At 45.7% G+C, this 26,357-nt stretch overlaps 1 protein-coding gene across 4 annotated transcripts in view; it reads right to left on the reverse strand.

Moving 5' to 3' along the window:
- The window catches only part of DIS3L2 (DIS3 like 3'-5' exoribonuclease 2), a 299,945-nt gene that overhangs the window by 85,580 nt on the left and 188,008 nt on the right, over positions 1-26,357 (reverse strand). For all 4 annotated transcript variants that reach the window (XM_050963773.1, XM_050963771.1, XM_050963772.1 and 1 more), the window contains one exon: positions 21,186-21,419. In XM_050963773.1, coding sequence (XP_050819730.1) covers positions 21,186-21,419 — 234 coding nt within the window. The remainder of the gene's footprint in view (positions 1-21,185; positions 21,420-26,357) is intronic.

A 26,357-nucleotide genomic window follows, 5' to 3' on the forward strand; every position in this document is an offset into this window, starting at 1 on the left:
CAGAGCCATTGTCAACCATGGGTTTGTAGTGGGTGGGGTATGATCCATGAGGTTCTTCCAGCATCCATGCACAGCAGGCTGTTTATAACTCTTTATTTGACATTGTTATTTAACATGCATAAGGGGCTTGACATGTTTTGTGGTTATGGTTTGCAAGTAGTATTGCGTTTTTGCGATATGAAGGTACATAAAATGTAAAACAGTATTTTTAAAACCAGTCACAAATCTATGAACTTTTGTCATTATTCCTTCTCCCTACCAAATCTAAACCACAACACAAACACACACAGGATCAGGAAGCTCAGATGTGTACAAACCATGTTTTAAGTTCCAAAGACATCAGGGATTTATTCTGCTATTCAGACTTGTGGGTACAAGAACGGGAATCTAAAAACTGAACCAAAGCATGAGGTATTTACTAAACAGCCTGCTTCAGCAAGTGTAAGAAAATTACAAGATTTCCTCCTTTTGGGAACATAGTACACTAGCAACCTGATCATGTATCATCATAAAATCTAATCATTCTCTTCCAGCTCTAACCTCCACCCACTCCCAAAAAGATAGTCATAGGACAATTGAAATTTCAAATTCCTGTTTTTAATATGCATCCCCGTGCTGTAAAGTCCATTGGGGCAGTGATGAAAACATTAGCTGGATGCGTCTTTTGAAACAATCCTCACTGTAGATTCCGAAAAGTATCTTTCCCTACAGATGCCTGACTTTTGTAGACCAAGCCAGCTGAAGCAGAGTCTTCTCTTTTTCACAGAAAACTTGCCTTATTCGATCGAGCCTTGCAACTAGCCAATTTTATGAATTTGGGGGAACTGTATAGTTTTTCCCCTCTGGTCAGCCCTTGATTTGGAGTTGTCCTTATTAAGGGCTAAGTTTTAAAGAGCAGAAGCCAACACAACACTTTACAGAGACCCTCAAAGCTCTCAAAATTAGTTATTTATTTTAAAAAATTAAATTACAGGAGATGTTCAGCTTCTCAGTCATGTTTCCATTCATAGTGGTTTGGTTTTCTAAAACCCTCGAGCCCAATCCCTAATTTCTCCATGAAAAGACACTCAAGACAACACTCACAAGAGAATAGAACCAACATGATCCTACCAACGCAGCCTTAATTTGCTCTTCTGATTTTTGAAAGACACCCTGCAAAATAAATACAACCAATATCTCCCAAGCTCCTTATGAGGGAGACAGAAACAATGCCTGGAGAGTTAGAAGGGAGCTAATAAATTCTGGAAGTGTAGAAAAGGGGAGGAGGTTAAGTCTGGTGATTAAATTAGCTGCTGCATGAACACATTCCAATGCACATCACTCAAGCACTGGACAAAACATATGGCAACAATGGAAAGCGCTGCCCAAGAGGTCACCTTTAATATGATTAGCTATGGACGCCTGAAACGAGATCTCCCAAATGCCAATGTGCTAACGATCCATTATGCAGGGTAGAGAGCACCCTCTCAAAGCCTTTCAGGCTCTGTGAATCCAGCACAAATGGCTGCTGTACGTTAAGTGATGTGCCCAAGTCCATTGAAAACAGGACAAAAAATGGGCATTCAGGATACTCAATTTACTGAGAGGGGCATTGTTCCAGCCTTTCCATGGCACCAGCAGGGGTAGTCTCCAGGATGCCCCATTTGACAGCTGGGTCACACCACGTGCCTCCCTATTCCGCTTGGACTTTTCAACTCCTCTGGCCTGCATTCACTAGCAGAATTTGCTTCTTTGAAGTTATAGAAAGCTGCCTCATCTATCACTGACATGAAGGGCTTCAAAAGGCCTGGGAGTTAATTCACTTCTTTACAACTGGAAAGGCTTTTGCTGCGAGGGAGGGAGGGAGAGAGGCAGTGAAGGAAGAGTAATGAAATCCAAAGGGAGCCAAATGATGCTTTCCTCCACTAGACGCCAGGGCTGGAAGTGCTCAATGCTGGCACAGAACGCGGTGGGAGAAAGGAGACTCTTTGGGGAGATGCCATTAGCTACTTCCAAAGGCCTCGGTTCATGTTTACCACAGCCACCGTGTTACTTCACTTGAGATTTTTTTCCAGTCCTAGTGACTGTACTGTAGCATTTACTGAGCTCGTCTGGAAGCCCTGCTTGCAGAAAGGAGAAGCAAATTGCTTTTCGAAAGGGCTTTTTCTTTTTTTAATCAACCCTCATGCTGCTTTCCATAAACTGAGCCCGAGCTGAGTTTCTCATTTAAAACAGAAGAATGAAGGCCCCTGCTAGGATTCACCAGTTTCAGTTATTTCACAGCCATCTACCCACGCAACGTGAGCTATTAACCTATGGAGCAGAGAGACAGAGCAGGTTATGGTAGAGCAGAGCTATGCTATCATATCTGCACTAGGGGGCATCTCACACCCCAGGATTTCTTCCTAGCAAGAGACACTTCAGCTCTTTAAAGTAAAACCCAATTACAGCAAGAGCAATAACCAGCAGGTTATCTTGTTGACTATAATGAAAAGAAACACCTGAAGATGAGATTAAAGATAATCATGTGAGTCATTTTGCATGATGACTTGTATGTAATCGGGTGCAGCTCTTTAGCCTACTGAACTATACCCCAGTGTACTGTGGGGCACACAGCAAAGCTCTGTGCAAGGTCTCTGCGGGCTCTGTTTTTCAGTGTATAAAGCTCTAGGGAGTGACTAATCAGGTGCAGGCCCGAAGGCAACCTTCCTACCCACACTCCACATATACCTGCTGCTGCTCCTTGCTTGGGTGAAACTCACTGAGATAATCTCAGGGAGCACACAGCTCATCTCTGTATGAATCCCTGAAGTTACAAAGATTTAGTGACAACACACTCGCAAATACATTGTAGGTAACAGACCTGCCCTGGTTCCTATTGGTGACCGGGAAAAGGTAAGAAACTGCTTGATAAGTTCTTATGTTCTTATGATCAAGCCCCTTTCCATCTTTAACGTCCATGTCCATAAATTCCAGCATCAACGAACACAGCACAGAACATTCCACCTAAAACTATAGGCAACACTGAGCATGCACCGTGCATCTTCAGTCTAGTGGCAGATTTTTACCCTCTTAAAAATAAGGGGCCGGAGCACACTGACTTCAACAGGAACTGCCAGTGCTCAGCATGTCTGAAAATCAGGCAAAGGTTTATAATGGGAACACTGACAAAAGAAGGTGGGTTCAGCACTAATGGGTTTTTAGAATCTCCCTGTACGTAGCTCCTAGTTCTTGGCCTGCCTTAAGTCTTTACCCCAAACTGCACTTTGATGAAGATTGAAAGCTAGTGGCTGTTTTGCAAAATGTGAATTCTCTATGTCTGGCATAAAGACAGCCACAGATCTACTGAACAATCATAGCCTGGATAAACACAGGACTGCCTGCCAGGGGTCCTAGTCAACAACAGTCCAAGAAATCCACCAAATGGAAGGATTCAGTCAAAAGATGTAGGGTTCTGTTGGCAGTTTTATTAAAGGGGTAAGTTTAGCCGATGTTGCTCTGTTGGGTCTTTCTGGGCACGAACAACATATGACAGGAGAAAAAGTTCACTTATTTGCTTTCATGTTCTACATGAGACAATAGCTTCAAATCGTAAGTGGGAAGGGACATCAAGTTCATGACAAGGAGTAGCTGTTTCTCATGAAGGTGAAGGATGTGGGTATTTGGGGTCAGCTCTTTGAACTTAACATCAGAGCTGGATTTCGTCGTCATAAAAAAAAAAGACTGCCCATAGATCATCTTGTCAGCATTGGCATGTTGAAAACCGTTGCTTCAGGTAATTGGCTCTAGTGCATACCCTTGACAGCGATGGAAATCCCATTTATACACAGTATTTTCATCTGGCCACTCTCGCAGCGTTTACTGTCATCGTTAGTTTATTTTACCCAGCTTTCACAAAGCACAGAGACACTGTGGTAACAGAAGCTCCCTCTAACTGATGATGACCTCAGGAAACACTAGTGACTTACAATCATTCAGGGACAGCAGGCTGGGTATTACATGACTGCACTACATACGCTACTGTAAAGGAGCATAGTGAACCATTGGCAATTCTCTACCTCTACATACAAAAGTTTATAGCCTCAAACAACACAGCCACAGCAGATCCTTCTGCTAAACCTGGTAAGCTACATTACTGGCATGGTAGAACTTAAACAGAAGTAACTTTGAAAACATCTTCCTATTAATCAAAATCTTTTCTACAATGTGGAGAACCTGACCACTTGAAATAGGTTAAACAGTGAACAGACAGAATAATAGTAAAAGAAAAGAAGAGTTAGCTAGGTACCCTGAAGCGTTGTATTCCATTATGAATTTGTGTATTACCCACTCCTATAAACTGGGCAGAGACATGCACGGATAATAAGTCTCCTTAAAACAAAAAACAAAGAAAAAAGCACCCCCCCACGTGCCAGCTCAGCAGGTGTGTAATTGTACCATGTGATTTTTAGTTTATTTTGATTTCAGTAACACAGAAGAATGCTTATCCAAGGACTTAAAAATGTGTCACCTTAGGGCACAAAAACTTCAAACCCAGCTCCTCATAATGATCTCTGTTCAACTGCCCCATTGTTGGTTGGAGGAACCTGCCCCGCAACAAACTCACCTCCTATTCAAGAAACAACCAGACTCGACAGGTAGCTTCCTTAGCTACATATTGCTCAGTGAATGGCTTATTTACAAAACTAATGGAACATCAGGCAATGTGAAGACAGTACTGTCTACAGTCACTTTTAGCAGTGTTTGAAAATAATAAAAAGCAGAGAGTTGAAGTGAAAATTCAAAACCTCCAAGTAATTTCAACCATACATACATGAAAAGGGAAAAAAGTTTATAGATGATGCAACAGAAAAAGTGACTCATTTTCTTTAATGCCAAACCCTGTTTTATTTCATTCTGCCTTCTGTACCTGCAAAATACATTGCTGACAGGGTAATAATTTACTAAATTGCATTTTAAAAATCCCATTTTAGTCACTTAAGCATTTCATTTCTCAGTATTGTGATCCAGATTCCACTACAACATGATAACGAGGAGCTAAATGCTGGCTGGATTCGTGCAGATGTCTCAGTCAAAGGAAGTATGGTGTTGTGATTAAAGCACAGCATTAGGAATTGGGAGATCAAGGGTGAAATTCTGGCCCCACTGAAGTCAGTGGAAAAGCTCCCATTGATTTCATCATTGAGTTCAGGCACCAGAGCCCCTGTGTCACCATGACCGAGCTAGGGCTTTGCAACTTCCCCATCTGCAAAATGAGGATAGCAGTGATCTAGTCGTCTGTCCCCACACCGCGGCCCAAATTCCGCGGATGATCAGTTAAAACATAAAATTACCCGTTAAGTTTCATTAAGACGGTAATATCGTTTTCAAGAGTACAGAATTTATCTTTGATACTTCACAGCACTGTGAATGGAACAAACCAAGTTCGCTTAAGGGAATTACCACTTAAAAGGCTGCAGAATCGTATCACACGAGTGGCTCCTTCCACCTGACTGGGAAGTGCCCTGCAGGTTTTTGGAAAAGGCTGCACAATGCCTCCATCTGGTCACCTCCAGGCTGGAACTACCTTTTCACTGCTCTTTGCCTAATTCCGAAAAGTCCTGCTATACAAGAACAAGGGGCCATAACTGACTTAACTGGTAGTAAATGCAGAACAAACAAAAGGAGACAGCTCCAGATAGCATACATCGAACCTGGAGAACTCACTGCTAATAGTCTAATAGTGTGCTTAGATTTTCAGAAGAGGTAGATCATTCATAATTCGGGAGTAATAAAAACTCATGCTTCAGGTTAAGGACAATCTCTGGGGGAATCAGGAAGGACCTCGTCTCCTCTACATACAGCACTGCACAAGTAGGTACATTTCAGGGAAGACGAGTTCCCCTTCTTCTGAGACATCAGGTATTGGCCGATCCTTGAGGCAAAGTACTGTACTAAGTGGAACTATCTGATCCAACACGGCATGTTTCATGCACCCATTTTAAACAATTACATACCCAAGTGAAATCTGCACTCTGAATTGAGCTCCCAGGATACAAAGTGTTCCCTTATCACTGGATATGGATGGGGTAGTAAGATAAACTAAATCCTTGCTAGAGACAGATCCACAGCTATGTGCTTTCAGGACAAAGGCCTTGTCTACACCACAAAGTTGCAGCGCTGGTGAGGGGGTTACAGCGCTGCAACTTAGGAGGTGTACACATCTGCATGGCATTACCAGCGCTGCAACTCCCTGTTTGCAGTGCTGGCCATACACCCGGTCGAACCTCGGGTGTTGAGGATCCAGCGCTGGTGATCAGGCGTAGACACTCACCAGCGTTTTTCTTGACCTCCGTGGAATAAGCAGGTATCCCAGCATACCTGAGGAAGCCTCTCCAGTAATCAAGCAGGTCTCCTTCCCCGCGGTTTGCTCTCGCGTTCCCCGAATCCCCCCGCAAGCAGGTCTCCTTCCCCACGGTTTGCAGGGGGGTTCGGGGAACGCGAGAGCAAACCGCGGGGAAGGAGACCTGCTTGCGGGGGGGTTCGGGGAACACCGGAGCAAACCGCGGGGAAGGAGACCTGCTTGCAGGGGGGTTCGGGGAACGCGAGAGCAAACCGCGGGGAAGGAGACCTGCTTGCAGGGGGGTTCGGGGAACGCGAGAGCAAACCGCGGGGAAGGAGACCTGCTTGCAGGGGGGTTCGGGGAACGCGAGAGCAAACCGCGGGGAAGGAGACCTGCTTGCAGGGGGGTTCGGGGAACGCGAGAGCAAACCGCGGGGAAGGAGACCTGCTTGCAGGGGGGTTCGGGGAACGCGAGAGCAAACCGCGGGGAAGGAGACCTGCTTCCCCGCGGTTTGCTCTCGCGTTCCCCGAACCCCCCTGCAAGCAGGTCTCCTTCCCCGCGGTTTGCTCTCGCGTTCCCCGAACCCCCCTGCAAGCCGCCCAACAGCGCTGCAGTGTGGCCACATCTAACACCACTTGCAGCGCTGGTTGCTGTAAGTGTGGCCACTCTGCAGCGCTGGCCCTATACAGCTGTACTAATACAGCTGTAACAACCAGCGCTGCAAAATTGTAGATGTAGACATACCCAAAAGCAAAGCATGCTCCCAATGACCTGCGGCATCTCCATGAGAGGCCATAATTCCACAAGATCCAGGTTTGGCCCGTAAACGCGTTTCAAGGTGAGCTGAAGACAGGCTCAGTCAGTGAAATAACGTAGGCAGTGGCTAGTTAGGGGCCTGGGTTCTACTCTGAGCTCTGCCACTGACTCGCTGTGACCTTGGACAAGAACCTTACGGGCTGATTTCAGAGGTGATGAGGGAGAGCTCTCTGACACATCAGGCCATTAGCTTCTTTATGTCTCAGCATTTTACCCAGAGGGAAAACGCCTCCCTCATCTCAGAAGGAAGTTCCGAGGCTTGTTATCAGCAGAGCACTCCAAGAGCAGCAAATGGCAGGAGCTACAGACGTGCAAAGAAGCAATTTTTTTTTACTACTCCAACTTCGGAAGTGAAATTCCTGGCTAGAAAATCACAGAAGTGAAATGTTTTATCTTTTCCCAAATGCTGCCTTTTGTCGTTACACAATTCGTTTTCCCTCCATTTACTGGGAGGTGACGCAAAACCATCCTTGTCACAGACCTGTCCCATTCTCACCTATGGCACACCGATCACCTTGGAAGTTACATCACTCAACAAGCCGTGACACAATGCCCTGAGAATGATGGATTAGTCATGCCGCCAGCTATAATAAATACCTGAAAAAACCTTGACAAGTCTCAGCTCAAATACGTGCTAAACGGAACCTAAACCAACAAACGACTTTGGGATGACGTCCTTACATAGCTCTGCAAGAAAAACACTTGACATCCGATAGGAGGGCAAAGGACTACACTGGAGCAGGGATTGTTTCTCCATTAAAAAAAATAAAATAAAAAAAAAATAAATCAGAGTTTTACCCTGCCATTCACCCCACACACACCTCAACACAAACACACAGTTTTGAGGCTTTTGTTTTATCTACATTGTTAACAGGCTCACTCAAGGATCAGTTTGTTTCTGTTCCACCGAGATAACCAGCTTTTCCACCTCGAGCCTCTTTCAAGATAACCAGCCAAAGCTACAATCTCCCTTCTGACCACACGCCACAATATCACCTCCCCGCGCGCTTTACTATATTCAAGAGTCTTGTATCTCTTTCTCTGAGAGATTATCTCCATCTTTTGCACACAGGGGAAGGGACAAAAACGTCCCACGCCTGTCTCCAGTCAGCATTTGCTGAGCCCACCACCTCACCCTACAAGAGCAATACAGCAAGGAATGCACTCTAATGCAAGCACAGCAAGATGCCATCTCTGTCCAGCTATTCATATAAAGCAGCGACACTCGGACCTCAGTGGTTCAGGAGCCCAATGAGTGATCAACAATACCCAAAAGAGTCATAGTAGTGTGAATTCATTGTTTCATTTTCTATATAATATATTTCTCACTTCAAAATGATTGACAAAGTATTATTATTTTATCAACTACAGCTGGTTAATAACATAGTAAAAGCATCCTGATTGGTTAATAATTAAATCCCACAGTGTTTTAATATTATCATCTGCTGCAAAGAGCCGCAGGAGACACATAAAGAGCTGCTTGTGAGCTTCAGTCTGAGTATCATTGATCTAATGCAATATGTATCTGTGTAGGAGATTAGCAACGTTCTAGGCTGTGCATTGGCCATGATGTGCCGGCAAGTATCCACAAGAGGAGTGTGATTATTGCTAGATAGTGTCCCTTTGGTGAAGCCTGCCGTGGTCCTGCGTTATAAGATCCTGATGAGGGGGCAGAGGGATTGGGTTGGCTATCGAGTGGTCCAGCAATGTGGTGTACCAGTGTTGTCGGGGCCACGCAGGGGCGATCAGGATCAGGCGAGCCCTGTCCCTGCGGAGCTTTAAGAGAACCCTATGCACCAATGGGAAGGGTGGAAAGGTGTACAGCAGCTGGTTCTTCCATGAGATTAGGAAGGCATCCAATATCAAGCCCAGGGCGAGACCTTGGAAGGAGCAGAACTTCTGGCACTTCCTGTTGTCGCGGGAAGCGAAGAGGTCTATGTGGGGAAAGCCCCACTTCTGGAAGATGGAATGTAGAATGTCCGGGCAAAGCGACCACTCGTGAGACCGAAAAGATCTGCTGAGATGGTCTGCCAGAGTGTTCCGGACCTGGGAGGAACGATGCTACAAGGTCTATCGAGTGGGCTACGCAAATTTCCCACAATTGGATGCCTCCTGCTTGTTTATGTAGTGCATGGCCATTGTGTTGTCCGTAAGTACAGAAACACAACGACCTTGCAGATGTTGTAGGAATGTCTGGCACACCAGGCGGACTGCTCTCAGCTCCCGGACGTTTATGTGCAACGCTAGCTCTTGAGATGACCAGAGGCCTTGAGTGCGACGATGGTCTAGATGAGCCCCCCAGCCGAGAGACGACGCGTCCATCATTAGGGACACTGAGGGCTGCCTCGGATGGAACGGCAGTCCTGCACAAACCAGGGAGGGTGTTAGCCACCAGTTGAGGGAATCTAAGATGCTCTGAGGAATGGTGACCACCATGTCTATGGTATCTCTGCCTGGACGGTACACTGAGGCGAGCCAGGTTTCAAGGGGACGCATGAGTAGTTTAGCGTACTTGGTTACAAAAGTACATGCGGCCATGTGACCGAGGAGGCTCAGACAGGTGCGAGCCGAGGTCATCAGAAAGGTTTAGAGGCTTTTTATAACTGAGACTAGTGCCTGAAAACGGAGCAGTGGCAGGCAGGCTTTTGTGAGTTTGGAGTCTAGAATGGCCCCAATGAATTCTATTCTTTGAGTGGGCACTAGAGTAGACTTCTCTAGATTGATCATCAGGCCCAGTCTCTCAAATAGGTCCATGATGATGGCTACGTGCCTGGTGACCTGGGCCTCGGAGGTCCCTTGAATAAGCCAGTCGTCTAGGTAAGGAAAAACATGTATTTGCCGACGACAGAGGAAGGCGGCCACTACCGCCATGCACTTTGTAAAGATGCGAGGGGCCGTAGAGAGGCCAAACGGAAGGACTGCAAATTGAAAATGTTGGTGTTGCACCATAAAACGAAGGTACCGTCTGTGCGGGGAATAAATAGCTATGTGGAAATATGCATCCTTCATGTTGAGAGCAGCGTACCAGTCTCCGGGATCCAAGGATGGGATAATGGTCCCCAGGGATACCATGCGGAACTTCAACTTCTTTAAAAACATGTTGAGTCTTCACAGGTCCAGGATGGGTCGAAGACCTCCTTTTGCTTTGGGAATTAGGAAATATCGGGAGTAAAATCCCCTGCCCCTTAATTCCTCCGGTACCTCCTCTACAGCTCCGATCGAAAGGAGCGTACGAACCTCTTGCCAGAGGAATTGCTCATGAGAGGGGTCCCTGAAGAGGGACAGGGAGGGGGGGTGAGAGGGAGGGGGCAAAATAAATTGGAGGTGGTATCCAAATTCCACCGTGCGTAGGACCCAACAATCCGAAGTTAATTGGGACCACACAGGGAGGAAGGAGGAAAGGCAGTTGGAAAACTGAAGGGGATCCTGGGGAAGGACTGGTGCTCTGCTCTCGGGCGCACCTTCAAAAGTTCGCTTTCGGGCCCAGCGCTGGTTTGGCGGGACCGGTATTGTGGCCGCCTTGGGACCCAGATTGCCGTCTGCGGTTCCCGCGACTGCGCCTTCTGCCAAAGTTTTGTCGCAGTCTGGGCGGGGGGTAAGGGTGCTGAGGCTGGCTACGGAAGGACCTTCATTGGGTTTATGGGGTGTGCATCCCAAGGGGACACATGATCACTCGATTGTTCTTAAGACTCTGTAGCCTAAGGTCCATTTTCTGAGAGAAAAGGCCCTGGCCTTCAAACGGCAGGTCCTGGATGGTGTGTTGCAGTTCAGGAGGTAGACCTGACACTTCAGAATCACGATGAGGAGGATCTCGTGGCTGCGAGGCCATGATTCTGGCTGCTGAATTGGCAGCATCAAGAGAGGCCTGCAGGGAAGTCCGTGACACTTTCTTTCCTTCCTCCAGAAGGGCTTGGAATTCCTGACGGGAGTCTTGTGGGACCAGTTCAGTGAACTTACCCACCGACTACCAGGTGTTATAATTATATCTACTGAGTAGGGCCTGTTGGTTTGCTACCCTAGGTTGGAGGCCCCCTGCAGAGTAGACTTTACGTCCCAACAGGTCCATCTGTTTAGCCTCCCTCGATTTTGGAGCGGGGGCTTGCTGGCCATGGCGCTCTCACTCATTGACGCATTGAACCACTAGGGAGCAAGGAGGAGGGTGGGTATACAAGTATTCATACCCTCTGGAGGGTACCATGTACTTTCTTTCCACCCCTCTGGGCGTAGGAGGGATAGATGCTAGATTGCCAGATTGTGTCCGCTTTGGCTTGGATGGAGCGGATAAATGGCAAAGCTATACGGGTTGGGGCATCCACCGACAGTATGCCTATTACTGAGTCTTCAACCTCGGGGACCTCCTCCACCTGTAGATTGATATTTAAGGCGACTCGCCTCAGAAGGTCCTGGTGAGCCCGGAGGTTGATAGGGGGTGGGCCCGATGAGGATTTACCGGCCACTGCCTCGTCGGGTGAAGAGGACGACAGACCCGGTACGAGTGGTTCCTGTAGGTACTCTTGGTCAGGAGGTACGTCAGGGTCCGGGAGGACCTGAGGGTCCGGTGCCTGAGGAGATTGATCAGTACCCGCTGGAGGGGGGCGGCTAACAGTGGCCTCCGGTGCACGATGTTCCAACAGGGCGGAACGTGATGGTACCGTGGGTTCGCCTTGGGCCTGGTGATATGCCTAAGGCATCCAAAAGGACCACTGTTGAGGACCTTGGTCTGGACCTTGAGCCCTCATGGAGAACACGGCTATGTGTCTCTGAATCAGCATAGGCGGCACCATCAGCGTGCGATGACTCAGACGCGTGCCACGATGGCCATGGTGGGGCGCAGACTGTTTGAGGATGAGCCCTGTCTCTAGGGTACCGTATTTCGTGCAGCATCCATACCGGTACCGAGAGTGTGATCGGGACCTGCGACCGGCGTGGTGCCGGGAGGTTGACCGGGATCTTGACGCCCTATGATGAGAGCGGCTGCGGTGTGAACGGTGCCAGGAGCTGGACCAGTGCCTGGAGTATCGGTCTGGTGAGTGGGATCTTGAGTGGTGCCGCAAGTACGACCGGTACCGAGGAGATTGGTACCGGGACTGCGAGCGGCGCCTGGATCTGGAGCAGTGACGAGATCGAGAACGTTGGCAGGACCTCGATCTTGAGTGCTGTCTGCCTGTGGTGCTGATGGAAGGTGGTCTTACCACGGCAGGCTTGCCTGTTGATTGAATAACCCACACCGGCGGTGCCGGGGGTGGAGGCAGGGTGGGCTCCGTTAATGCAATCAGTTCCCTCGCCGTAGCAAATGTCTCTGGCGCAGTGGGAACGATAAGCTCTACCGAGGCATGTGCCGGGGAGCTGTCATGCACCGGACTCGACGGCTCTTGCCTGGCCGGAATCAACGGTGTGGAGATTGTCGGTGCCGTGGCAGTTACTGGTGCCGGGTGGCTTGACTTAGATTGCTGCTCAGACTGCGGTGCAGATAGTGGGGCCGCAGGAGCTTTGAGCTTCTTGGCACTCGGGGAGAGGGAGCGGTGCCGGGCCAGTTTCTGGGCCAGTGACGGCTGGTGCCGAGATGTCTTCGCGGTGCCGGCGCTCTCCGGTGCCGATGAGGCACTTCTCCCCAGCGCGGACGGTCCGGCAGCCGGTGCCGAAGGTGGAGGAGTGAGGGCTGCCTCCATTAGGAGCTGCTTAAGGTGAAAGTCCCGCTCCTTTTTCGTCCGCGGCTTGAACGATTTGCAGATCCGGCACTTGTCTGCAAGGTGGGATTCCCCCAAGCACTTGAGGCAGGAGTAGTGAGGGCCTCCCGTGGGCATCAGCCGGCGGCAGGCCGAGCACGGTTTGAAACCCGGTGAGCCAGGCATAGGCCTGGGCACCGGGTGAGGGAAAAGGCTAATCCCCGACCCTCTGAACTATATACACTAACTACGTTTACGAAAATCTATTAACTAGAACTACAGAGAATAAACTATATACACAATAAGTATTAGAATGGGTGAAAAGCTAGGGAGGTGGAGATCAGCTAAGCTGTGCTCCACTGTTCCAGCGACCGACATGGGCAGTAAGAAGGAACTGATGAGCGGATGGGTCAGCAAGGGTATATATTCGGTGCCATAGCAGCGCCACGCCAGGAAGCGCCCAGCCGACCCACCGAGTGTTGCAAGGGTAAAAATCTTCCGATGGACGTGCAGGTGGCGCGCACACACCTAATTGGAATGGATATGAGCAAGCACTCGAAGAAGAACTGGTTTTCCCAGAACTGTTCCCAGCAATAGAAATGAGAGGGGAGAGAACCACAAACTGTAGCATGAGGCACTGGTGACTGGATTGAGAATCAAGGAAGTGTTCTCTTGCCCACTCTGCCTTTGACTCACTCTGTGACTTCTCCTTTCTGGGCCATGGTTTCCTGATCTGTAAAATGGGGAGAGCGAATCCCACCTTTGTAATGCACTTTGAGGCTGAAGGATCACAAAGGCTAGGTAAGTGCCATGTATTATTATTAGAAAAAACAATATGTCTAAATTAACACACAGAACATGGTGTTTTCTATCAGCCAGGTTTTCAGGCACAGGGTGAATTTTAATAAAATCAAAAATTAGCTGCATTAGGCTTCAGTTGTGTTGGTTTATAAGCAAATTGTTTGTAAATGACCAATAAGTGGCTAGAACATTTATTTTATAGAGAATAAAGAAATAATTAACAAGTTTTCATGTTTACTGAAGGCAAACTCTCTCCAGAACATCAATACATGGGAAAGCTATTTCAATTCATTACTCTCCTAGAAATTCAGGCATCGGTGGCTCCCGGCATGACATAACATAGCCCACTTTCTGGGATTACGAACTATCACCACCTTCCCTTAAGAGGCAGCTAGTCGACTTCACCACCTGCTTCATGTGATGAGAAGCTGTCCTGACACAAAAGGGCTGTTAAGGGGAACATGGCATCCCAGAGTGAAGGTACACGTGTGAGAACTTCAGTTCTACTCAGGCCCTGGAAGGTCTTGGTTAGAACCCTGGAAGGGAGAAAGCCTCTTCACACTTGGATTCTGGGACTCTCCACTCAAAATCATCATTCAATCAACATATATTAAAACACCCTAGAGGATCACCCCCCACACACTCCACCCCGCATCCCAGAATCATACAGACTCTTACCAGCTATAAACCTTCTAAACAACAGGATCTGATTCCAAGGCCAGAAGGGATCATGATGATAACTGAATCTAGTGTTTCTCAACAACTGGTCTGTGGACCAGCATGGGTCCCTCATACTTCCCTGACACAGTTTAGGAAGGCAGCAAGTCAGTCTCTGGTATCAAAAAGACTGAGAAACACTGACAGTCTGACCTCCTGTATAACATGGGCTACAGAACTTGCCCCGAAAAATTCCTAAAGCAGATCTTTTAGAAAAACATCCCAACTCAATTTTAAAATGGTCAGTGATGGAGACTCTACCACTAAATTTTTCCGATGGTGAATTACTCTCACTGTTAAACATTTACATGTTATTTCCAGTCTGAATTTGTCCAGCTTCAGCTTCCAGCCATTGGATCATATTATGCCTGTCTCTGCTATACTGAAGAGCCCTGATTAAATATTTGTCCCCCCTGTAGATATTTATGGACTGTGATCAATTCACCCCTTAACCTTCTCTTTGTTAAGCTGAATAGATTGAGCTCTTTGAGTCTAGCACTATAAGACAGGTTTTTTAATCATTCTCATGGCTTTTCTCTGTACAATCTCTAATTTATCAAAATCCTTCTTGAATTGTGGGCACCACAACTAGACACAGTGTTCCAGCAGCAGGCTCACCATTGCTAAACACAGAAGTAAAATATCCTCCCTACTCCTGCTTGAGATTCCTCTTTTTATGTATCCCAGGAACACAATTAGCTCTTTTGGCCCAGGGGAGCTCATGTTCAGCTGATTATCCACCACAAATGCCAAATCTTTTTCAGAGTCGCTGTTTCCTAGGTAGAATCCCCTACCCTGCAAGTACAGCCTACATTCTTTGTTCCTATATTTACATTAGCCATCTTAAAATGCATATTGTTTGCTTACGCCCACTTTCCCAAGCAATCCGGATTGCTCTGAATCAGTGACTTGTCCTCTTTATTATTTACCACTCTCCAAATTTCTGTCTCATCTGCAAATTTTACCAGTGATAATTTTTTGTTTTGTTTTTCCAGGTCACTGATAAAAATGTAAAAGGGAGTTGGGCTAAGAACTAATCCCTGTGGGACCCAACAGGAAATACACCCGCTTGATCATGAGTCTCTGTTTACAATGACACTTCGAGACATATCAGTTAGCCAGGTTTTACTTCATTTAATGTGGGCCACGTTCATTGTATATTATTCTAGTTTTTTTGTCAAAATGTCGTGTGGCACCAAGTGAAAATGCCTTAGAGCACTAACACTATTACCTTTATCAACCCCACTTGTCAACTCAACAAAATAGGATACCAAGTTAGTTTGACAGCTCTATTGTCCATCAACCCATGGTCATTCGTATTAGCTACATTACCATCTTTCAATTCTTTTTATTAAGAGAGTCTTTCCCTCTCCCACCTCTCTGCCTGGTATTTCTAAGGCACCTATTTAGTGCCTTGCCATCCAAGTGTCCCAGTTCCAAACGAAAGAAAATACATTAAAATCTCTGTGATTATGGACCCATGAGCTTCTTAGCAATTGAAGTTTTAATGACCCAATGATGAAAGCTCCCATTACTATGCATTTAGTACAAACACAAATAAGAAGAAGACTTTAAACACTAAGCATTTAACTGTATTCTGGAGCTAGGGGAATTGCAGACAGAAGGGCTGAGTGTGTCACGGAGGAGAACTGAACTGAAGAGGATGTGAGGGAAAGCGTATGCTGTATATATAGCTGCAAGCTGTGAGGAAAGCTCACAGACCTTCTAAGGTCCAGTGGAGCAGGGTTCCCCTCCTGCAGACCTTAGCAAAGGGAGAAAGTGGACTGGAGAAGAGCACTGGCTGGAAATTGGATAGCCATGGCTAGCAGAAGGTCCTGGATGTGGGCTGGAATTAGGAAGCAGGGCTGCAGAACAGGGACGAGGAGCGGCTGGGGAACCAAGGCTGGAGGTGGGCAGTAAGGATTCATAGATACATAAATTGCATGAACTATAAAACCAGACGGGACCATTGTCTGATTTCCTGCATGACACAGGTCATAGGATTTCCCGGCGTTAAATCCTGTTTAAACTAGAGCGTATCTTTTAGTAAAGCATCAGTCTTGGTTTTTAAATTTCCAGTGCTAGAAAATCCACCCCCTTATTCGAGTCTGATTTTCTCTAGCTTCAGCTTCCAACCATGGAGATCTTGCTATGCCTCGGTCTGACAGACTGAAGATCCCTGTATCATCGAGTTTCTGTTCTCCATGTAGGTGTTTGTAGACTGTCATCAAGTCACTCCTTAATCTTCTCTTTGATAAGAGCTCCTTGAGTCTTTCGCCGTAAGGCAGGTTTTCCAATTCTGGAGCCATTCTTGTGGCTCTTCTCTGAATCCTCTCCAATTTACCAACATCAGCACTGGTCAAACCAGTGCCAAATACACAGGTAACATTACCACTCTTGGCTGGAGACTGATCTGATATGACCAGATATCAAGTGAAAGAATCATATCTGCCGTGGGAAAATTTTGTACACCAGGCACAGAAACCTTTAATTGACACAACTTTCACCAGCGAGTGCCCTGAGCTTTTTGGTTGGTAGGAGCATGGCATCCTATCGAATCACAGAACAAAGGAAATTCAAAACAAAGCACTAAGTCACCAGCCTTAACACTATACTCACATATTCATTTAACAAATATTCTCAGTGACCAGCAGCTAAACAACCTTAACTTTGCCCCTGAAACAAAACACACAATAGCTACAAAATGAACTTCATCCATTCATCACCACTCCCTCTCTCATTTGCAGAAAAATACATTCATATCTTACTCTTATTCACACAAATGTTGTTTAAAAGGTCAATCTACAATCCAAAAAATCAAATATACTTTACCAATTCACCACTACCTGAGTATCTCTCTTACCCATCTAATCTTTCTTGGGTATTTCTATACTACCCAGCAGCAGACTATATAAGAAGAATCCAAATGACAGTCTTCCTCTTCTGAGCAAAATAATTCCATGTAAAGTATCATTAAAACAACACTGCATGAACTGACACTGTTCTTACACCAGATCATAAAAATATGCCCGCCAATTTCAAATAGGAATTATTAATATCACAATAAACCATCCAACTGGGTACTGCAGATACTGAGGGCTGTGATGGTGGTGAATAGCTGGAAATTCAAACTACTATTCTTTATATTATCATAGTGCCTAGAAGTCCCTGTCATGGATCAGGACCCTACTGCGCTAGGTGCTGAATGAACACAGAACAAAAAGATACATTGTACGCTCTTTGGGACAGGGACTAAGTACAAGACACAGCAGATGAACACAGACAGTCAGGGGAGACAAGGAAACAACATCAATGCAACTGGCATTGTTCTCAGCACACCAACGGCCTCACTATTGTCAGTTTTCTGTAGCCTCACAGCAAAGGAGAGTTTTAAGGAGTGTTTTGCAGGATAATGAATTTGTGTTGTGGATGTTTGCAGGGATCTATTCCCAAGTGTGAGGGGCGGCTTGGGGGAAGGCATGATGGCGTCTGCTTGAAAATTTAACCATTGGGCAATGGAGCCTGACAGCATGGGCTGACAGGAGACGGGAGCTAACTTTTCAATACTGTTTAGAGTTTATGTTGTGGGCAGGAAATACTCAGGAGCACCCTTAGTTGAGTTAACTAAGTTAAGGGGAATAAATATAAAGTTTCAACAACCCTGTGAGGTAGTTACATATTATTCCCATTTTACAGAGCAGTAAACTGAGATAGATGTGAAAATAGGGTGTCCACGTGTCCAGTTTTCGACTGGAAAATCCAGTTGAAAAGGGAACCTGGTAGTGTCCGGTCAGTACTGCTTATCAGACACACGATGCCTGGTTACTGCAGGTGAAGGAGGCACCGAGTCATCACCCACGCCAACCCATACTCAGCTGGTGCTGTCTCCTACCTGCATTGGGCGGCTGCAGCTCCCAGCCGCAGTTCCGCAGACAAGTCCCTCTCAGCCCGGGCCTGGGACAGATGGGGGAAGCAGCAGGTAATGGTGAGGGGAAGAAGAGGAGTGAATGAGGATGGGGTCTAGGGGAAAAGAGGTCTGGCAAAGGTGGGGTCTTGGGGGAAGAGGCAAGGAGGGGGAGGTTCCAGCACACCTGCTGGAGTGTCCGGTTTTTAAATATTACAAAGTTGGCAACCCTATGGGAAAACCAAACCCAAGGTCACAATGAAGCAGTGGCAGAACTGAAGTTCTGGTTCACAGTTTCTTCACAATGCCTTCTCATAACGTTAACAGGAATGATGACAGCCTGTCACAGTGATAAATGTCATTAGCAGAACTGGCAAAGAATCATTAGGTCCTAGGCTTTGTTCAATCAATACCGAACATAAGGCAGAATACAAATGGAACTTAGCTCAGAGAAAGAGGGCTCAAAAATCCCTTGGAACAAAGAGAGCAAAAGTATTCTGTCTCCTTACAACCCCTGGCAATGCAACCCTAGCTTTCCGAGTGCCTCCCCTCCTGATTCCCTCCTGCTATGTGATTATTGTTTCCTTTAATCTGATCATTAATTGCTCTTGGTTTCCTCTGTTGTGGTTTGTCTCCCATTGTTCGGGATTTACATTACTCAACAGGAAATCAGTGAGAGGGCCTGTGATCAGAAAGATGTGCTTCCTGTTAGTGCCCACCCTTGCTTGCTCAGATAGAGAACAGACCTTCTACAGAACGACACCAATGTAGCAAAAGGAAGTCATGTGAACAAAGGCAAAGGCACTATAATTTGATTATATGAAAAGCGACATGAATTCACTTTGTCCTGCACAATACACACTATACACACACCCCTTCACATTCACCTTCACATGCCACGGCAACAGCTTTCTGCACAGCTCTGGATTTTTAATTTCATTTGTGAGTGTAGAGTTCATCACCAAGTGGTGATCACTGGAATGTATACAAAGGGGAGGTATGGTGCAAAGGTCTTCTTGGCTAAATTCGTCACCATCTTACTGTCCATTACCCTGCTATGCCCCTGCTGTGGGGAAGGCAGATATTCTCTGGAGCAGAGGAAGTCCTTCCTAGGAGAAAATAATGCAGTTTGGGGATAGAAATGCCCACTAGGTACTGATTAGGTCAAACCGATTCTCTCCTGTGCCCTAAAGCAGGTTTGGATCACATCTCTCTAGCGGCGGCCATCTAGTGCAGCAGCTTTTTAACTGGGCTCTGTTTACAGGCCTGAACAAAACTAGATGCCACTCGTTTTTCACGAGGTTACCACTGGACAGAATCTCCTTTCCCTGGCTAAACCGTTCCATTTAAAATGTGATGAAGCTGCTTTAGCAGTTGCACTGTCATAAAACTAGCCTCAGAGGTGCAGGCACACGTGGTTTTCATTCAGCACAACATTGCAAGAACAGAATTTACGTGACATAGCTGGTGCATATTTCATGTGCTAACCCAAGGCAGTCTGAGTGCACAGTAATCATACATCTTTTCCACCTCTAACATCTGTTAGGTTATCTAGTCCATCTGCCTTCCAATGCAGGACTGCTCATTACAGTAGATTCCCTGGTGTTCGGAGGGTAAGAAATGATATCACTTGTGAGCCCAACAAAACCACACTATTATCTATTGAATGACAAGCCTCAAATATTTAAGCATCTGTCCCAAAAGAGAAGGTTAAAAATGAACTTTCCATGTGAGGCTGTTCAGGGTGGACAGGGAGATTATTTTCCAGATAACATTTCTAGTCTCATTTTAATGATATAAAACAATGGAGCTTTCGTTAAGATTAAGGAATCTGCCAGCCTGATCGACCCCTCTGTTCTCAGAAGTATAGCAACCTCCTGTAGTTTCACAGGAGAGGTAGCTCTATTGCCGTTGATCAATGAAGTAAAAAGGAGCTTTTAGCTGGAGTCCGAAATACCTGTTTCTACTTGCAAAATAGAATACACACGCAACACAACCAATATAGCCCCACAGATAAGAAACCACGTCATTTACATCTCTTTTATTGAAACACATCCACTGTACACATAATTAAACAGTCTTAGATAACATTTTAATTCTTTTCCCTGCCCCGAGAACTGATATAAGTGCTGCTGGAAAATATGATTATTCCAAAAACAATACAGCACAGGAAATGATGCGTTGGAGATGACCCTTTTTGTAGTGAAATATGTGCTTCGTGCACCTAAATGTCCTGATAAAGTTATGACATCATCAGCATTTATTTCCATTTATAAGATTTGTATCCATGAGAGTGCCATGAGAGTCAGTGAAGAATTCTGTAAGAGCGATCACTCTTCCCTTATCTATTTTGTCTAGTAGATTTCAACCCATCTATTTTCCTTTGGTTTCCTGTGTTATTAGGTGTCCTGTATCTGCACAGCTTGGTGAAGTTATATTTAAAAACAACAACAAAAAACCCCAACAACTTTGCCACAAAATCCTACATTTTTATCAAGTCAGATTTTCCCTTTGAGTCTTTAGACCAGTGGTTCCCAAACTTGTTCTGCAGCTTATGCAGGGAAAGCCCCTGGTGAGTCAGGCTGGCTTGTGTACCTGCCACGTCCGCAGGTTCGGCCGATCGCGGCTCTCACTGGCCATGGTTCGCTGCTCCAGGCCAATGGGAGCTGCTGGAAGCGACGCGGGCTGCGGGACATACTGGCCACCGCTTCCAGCAGCTCCCATTGGCCTGGAGCAGTGAACCGCAGCCACTGGGAGCCGCGATCGGCTGGACCTGCTGACATGGCAGGTAAACAAACCGGCCTGGCCCGCCAGGGGCTTTGCCTGCACAAGAGGGTCCCAAGTTTGGGAACCACTGCTTTAGACCAATCAAGAGACCAAAGGAGTCCAGCTTGGGTTTGCTCAAGTAAGGCCTGAGAGGAGGGGTGAATAGCCCCAGGACAGTGTGAAGCACCCTGTTACAGATGCCAAGGTTACTGACCTGGTCTAAACGAAGAGCACCATCAATGAAGCGCTGTTTGCGCAGATGCCTGGCGATTCGGTGGAGGTTCAGGACAGCTTGGTGAATTTCATCGACTGGGTGCTGGGGAGAGACTGGAGGCAGTTCTTCTGGCCCAAAAACCTTGCTGGGGTTTTCAATCATACTCTGTGCATGGTCATAGCTCAGCTTGATGCAGGAACAGATAACCGTTCGCCCAAACCATTCATCAAGGATCTGCAAAATCAGAAAATGTAAACAAAGTCATTAACTACAAGAGGAGGATCCTACCATCCTTCACATCAGCTTATGCCTTTTTTCCTCATGTTAAAAATAAAAAAGATCCAATTAAACAGAGAAAGAGCTTGTGCGCAGATTGGTAGGCAGAACCCCGAACACGGGCACCTAAACTTTGCCCAGGTGACAGTCTAATTGGAAACCTACTAGAAGCTGGAGGGTCACATCTAATATGCAGCAGATTGCAGCCACCCTTCATTACAGGGGTGTGGCTGAGAAAGAACATAAGCTGTGCCCTGAGGTTAATAGTCCTGCTTGGATCAAGACAGGGGACTGCCTGCTGGGACCTCCATGTCAGACAAATGTTTGTAGACTACATTGTAGAAGGAGGGAGAGATAGCTCAGTGGTTTGAGCATCGTCCTGCTAAGCCCAGGGTTGTGAGTTCAATCCTTGAGGGGGCCATATAGAGATCTGGGGCAAAAATCTGTCTGGGGATTGGTCCTGCTTTGAGCAGGGGGCTGGACTAGATGACCTCCTGAGGTCCCTTCCAACCCTAATATTCTATGAAGTACATGGGCTGTACATATTTTGGCCCCTGTTGGTCCAGACCTACCAATCTCCATCGCTCTCATTTCAATGGGTCTTAAACCCATTAGTCAGGCCAGAGTTCAGCCCAAAGAATTGCAAGGAATAATCTGTGAGTTTCCACAATCTTTCTGATCCAACAAAGAAACGTTGCCAATAAGCGCATATGAAATCAATTTAAAAAAAATCAAACGGAAACCACCCATATTTTTAAACTGTTTAATAAAATGGCTCTAGAATTTAATCTTAAATTATTTGTTAGGACAGAAAGGAAAAGAGCCACATTTTTGGATGCGGCATGGTACCAACGTTGCAAAGCTGCTCAGAGTGGTGAGAATGTGATGGGACAACGGGGAACAGGCTCCAGGACAGGGAATCAGACTCAAAGTGTGACGGGGCGATGAGAAGTTTGGAGAAGGTTGAGGGCAAAACTAAGCAGAAGTGCTTAGAGGACGAGTGGAGCGTTTTAATTCTGGCTCGGCTCAAGCAGCAATCTCACATCCTCCGTTGGAGCAACAGGGCCATTCAAGGAGGAGGCAGCTTTGGCAAGTGTGAGAATCCCAGGAGGAATGCCAGCTCTTGGTAAGGCAGAGTGAACCAGGGCATTTCCAGAGGAGGGCATGAACTGGGGAAGGATTTTCCATTGAAGAAGCTGATTCACCGCCCCCCTTACACTCCTACTATTTACCTCCTTAGCACACCAACATGCACACATGCAGCATAACTCAACAGACTGGAGAACTGAAAATCACTGGGCATCTAGGTCTATTTCCTATGAAATGAGGAAGTGTCCTGAACACTGGGACACATTTTCTAAGTCTTCAGCAACTAGAGGGTAATGTCTTGTGATTTAAAGTTCTCAGAAGTGTAGCTGATGATGTAGAGCGGTGTGTGTGTATATATCATATATGTGTATTTTAGAGAAATCATTACAATTAACAGAACTTAAGGAATTAGCTATCCTCCTATTTTAAAAGCTATTCTGTCCAATCTCTGCTCCACTGCGTTCTAGTAAGTTCAGTTTAACACTTAGGGCTGGTCTACACTAGGGGGGGCGTTATTGATTTAAGATACGCAACTTCAGCTACGTGAATAGCGTAGCTGAAGTATCTTAGATCGAGTTACCTACAGTCCTCACGGCGCAGGATCGACGTCCGCGGCTCCCGTCGAATCCGCTACTGCCATTTGCGTTGGTGGAGTTCCGGAGTCGACAGGAGCTTGTTCGGGGATTGATATATTGTGTCTAGATGAGACGCGATATATCAATCCCCAAGAAATCGATTGCTACCCGCCGATACGGCTGGTAGTGAAGACATACCCTCATTCTCAGTTGTAGGGTGCTACTTTTACTTGGTTACTTGGCTGGTCTGTTTCTAGCAGGCCTCCTTCCCCTTCTATATACTGACTGTGTTTTGGGAACACTGAACCCAGGAATTTGAATTCCAAGACTCTGTGCTCTTATGCAAAACACATTGGGGCTACTGTAAAAGTTCCCAACCCTTCTGGATGCCATGTTGTTAATAAAAGAAACTTCATTCTTCTGCCACTGTCAGAGAAACCAGAAATGATATCCAAGGGAAAATGTTGGTCTCTTGCCCCCTATGATGGACAAGTAACGACTACTCAGAAAAGTCTATATTTCAGTGCTTTAAAAAGCTCTGACAGTAAATTAGTGCTATTTTTCACTGTCACACACATTATTTCCAAAGTCCATTCTTTAACAGCAGACAATGTCAGATCACTATGGGAAAAGGTTTTCTTTTTGATGGAAACGAAGAAACTTTAAACACTTTTTTTAAAAAAACCTTCTCATTCCCCTCTGTTTGTGGTGTGTGTGGGGGGGTTGTTTTGTTTTCTTTGTTTGTCTGTTTAAATCACTGGGCCAAAACACTCCCTATCAAAAGCCATGGAGGTTTCCTGTAAGGTAACTAAGATGCTGCAGGGTCTGTTTAAAAGCCATGCCATGGGCAAAAGGCACGCAGGTTAATGAAAAATACAAAAACAATTAGCAGGTTAAAGAAAAATAAACAGTTCATGTTTTAATTAAGCAAACAAAGGGGTCCTCAAGCACCCAGAAAGATTTTGCTCAAAGTAGTGAAATGAGTGTTGTACAAGGCTGAGTTTCCTCTATTGGAACTGAACTTCTAATTTCATTCATCCATACAAACCCTGTGTAAATTAGGGAACGCTCTCCTAGCATGGCATTTAAATGTTTTATTATCTCCCTGTTCTTGTCAATGTTCTAATCTCTAGCTATTGGTAACAGCTACATTAAAACAAGACCCTTATCAAACCTGGCTCTCACCACTGTAAGATCCAAAACTGTTAATGATTCAGGCACTTGGGTACTAATTATGTCTATCGGTAGGTGAAATAATTCCATCCACATACATCTACATTAAAAAATGCAGAGGATGGGACAAAAAACAGAAAAGGAATTCCTAGTAAAAGCAATGCTTCTCCCACAGCAGAGGTGGATAAAATCCTGGATTTTACAAGGTAACCTATAGCTGGCTTCCTCCTTAATATGGAAGGTGCAGAAAAGAGAATTCAGATACGAACATGTAAAGTTACATTTTTATCTGAATGAATCATCCCTGATTTGGACAAAGCTGGGAACTCATTATGCAACTTGCAGACTAAGTTAATGAATGGCCCTAGCTGAGAATTTCCTTTACCTTGTAGTTAGATCATGGATTCTCAACCAGGGAATCAGATCCCATTGGGGGCAAGTCCTCAGACAGGTTTCAGGGTGCTGACATCATCTTCCTTTATTTTATGGCTAGTCTGAAGTAGGCACCAGGACTCTCCTATTGGACCATGGGGTCATGGTATGAAAAAGGTTGAGAACTAAAAGTGATGCAGGTTTTCAAAAGCGGCCGTACAACCACATACCTAACTTTCATGAACCATTACTGCACATGTATATTGGTATCAGTGCAATCAGCAAGTTAAAATTCTAACTGGCCATTTGCATGCACATTTGTAGTAACTGGATGTGCAGTTTGCACTGCACGTTTGGAAAACTGGACTCTACACATTTTCAAGGTTGCTTTCTCAGGCAAGCTTTGCTTTAAAGAAGGGAACAAATGCAATCAACGACAGTTACAACGGTATTTAGTTCCAGAACTAAGCTGTATTATTATAACCACCACCACACGTGAATCAAGCCTCCATTGTGTCAGGTGCTGTATAAAAACAGAACACAAAGATAGTCCTGCCCCAAGGAGCTGACAATCAAAGTATAACACAAGAGACAGAAGATGAAGGAATACAACGAAACAATGAGACGAAATAGGTGATATGCAGTGGGCACAGCCACACATCCAGATGTTTTTCAGTACATGAATGAAGGATTAAATAGGAGAAGTCAAGGGCAAAACCCCGCAAACCCACTAGTTCAGCAAATTTGACAGAGGCCAGGAATTTTCTTCAGGTCTCGAAATCTGAGACAAATTTTAGCCTGGAGAGTGTTAGCTGTCCTGGGATTAGATAATCTTGAAAATACAGATAAAGAATGGGAAGTCCAGTGGCGCTAAAGAGCAGTTGATCAAGATGGAAAGTTTACCACTGACAAGCAAGTCTGTTTCTATACTGTATTTGTATTCACCCTCCTTTATTACCACCAGGGAGATTTGCTTGAAAGTAGGCTCTTGATTTTTAGAAGTTCATCTGTTCCTGTTGCTAATCCCCACCTGAAAACAATTCCATATAGCAGTGGAATTGTGACATCATAGTTTCCTTGTTGTTGAAATAACCGCAGTATTGTACCTTAATGGTTGGAGTAGGAAGCAGGAAGAGGAAGAGCAGATAAGCTCTTAAACAGAGATCCTATTTCAGACAGATGTCAGAACAGTCACCAAATGGATAGGGAGAGTACAGAGAACTACAGCAAATGTGGCATATAAACTGGGTAGGTTCCAAATGATGTTTGGATAATGGTTTGCTTTGGAATCAACCACCCGATGAATAACATTATACTATATTGCACAACAGATCCACTCCTGATCTTGATGTTTATACAAGATCTCTCTCCGAATTTCCCTGCCATTTCTCTCTAAAATATCTTATTGTCCCTAACAAGAAGCAGCATGGACCAGATTTCCGTTTTGCTGCCTGAAATTTAAACATTCAACCAAAATCTCACTTTTCCTGCCTGACTGACAAAAGCAGAACCCAATTCTTGCTGAGTTTTGTTAATTTCTCTTAAATATCGGCTACAGTACGATACAGCCACAGGAGATCAACCAGCCTGTGTCTGAACACAGGCTGGCCGTGTTCATGGCAAGGCGTAAGAACAGGCACTGCCAATAACAGCTGGTGTTGACTTCCCCTGCTATTTTATCTTCTGG

Source organism: Gopherus flavomarginatus, chromosome 8 (genome assembly GCF_025201925.1).
Source record: "Gopherus flavomarginatus isolate rGopFla2 chromosome 8, rGopFla2.mat.asm, whole genome shotgun sequence".
NCBI classification, from domain to species: Eukaryota; Metazoa; Chordata; order Testudines; family Testudinidae; genus Gopherus; species Gopherus flavomarginatus.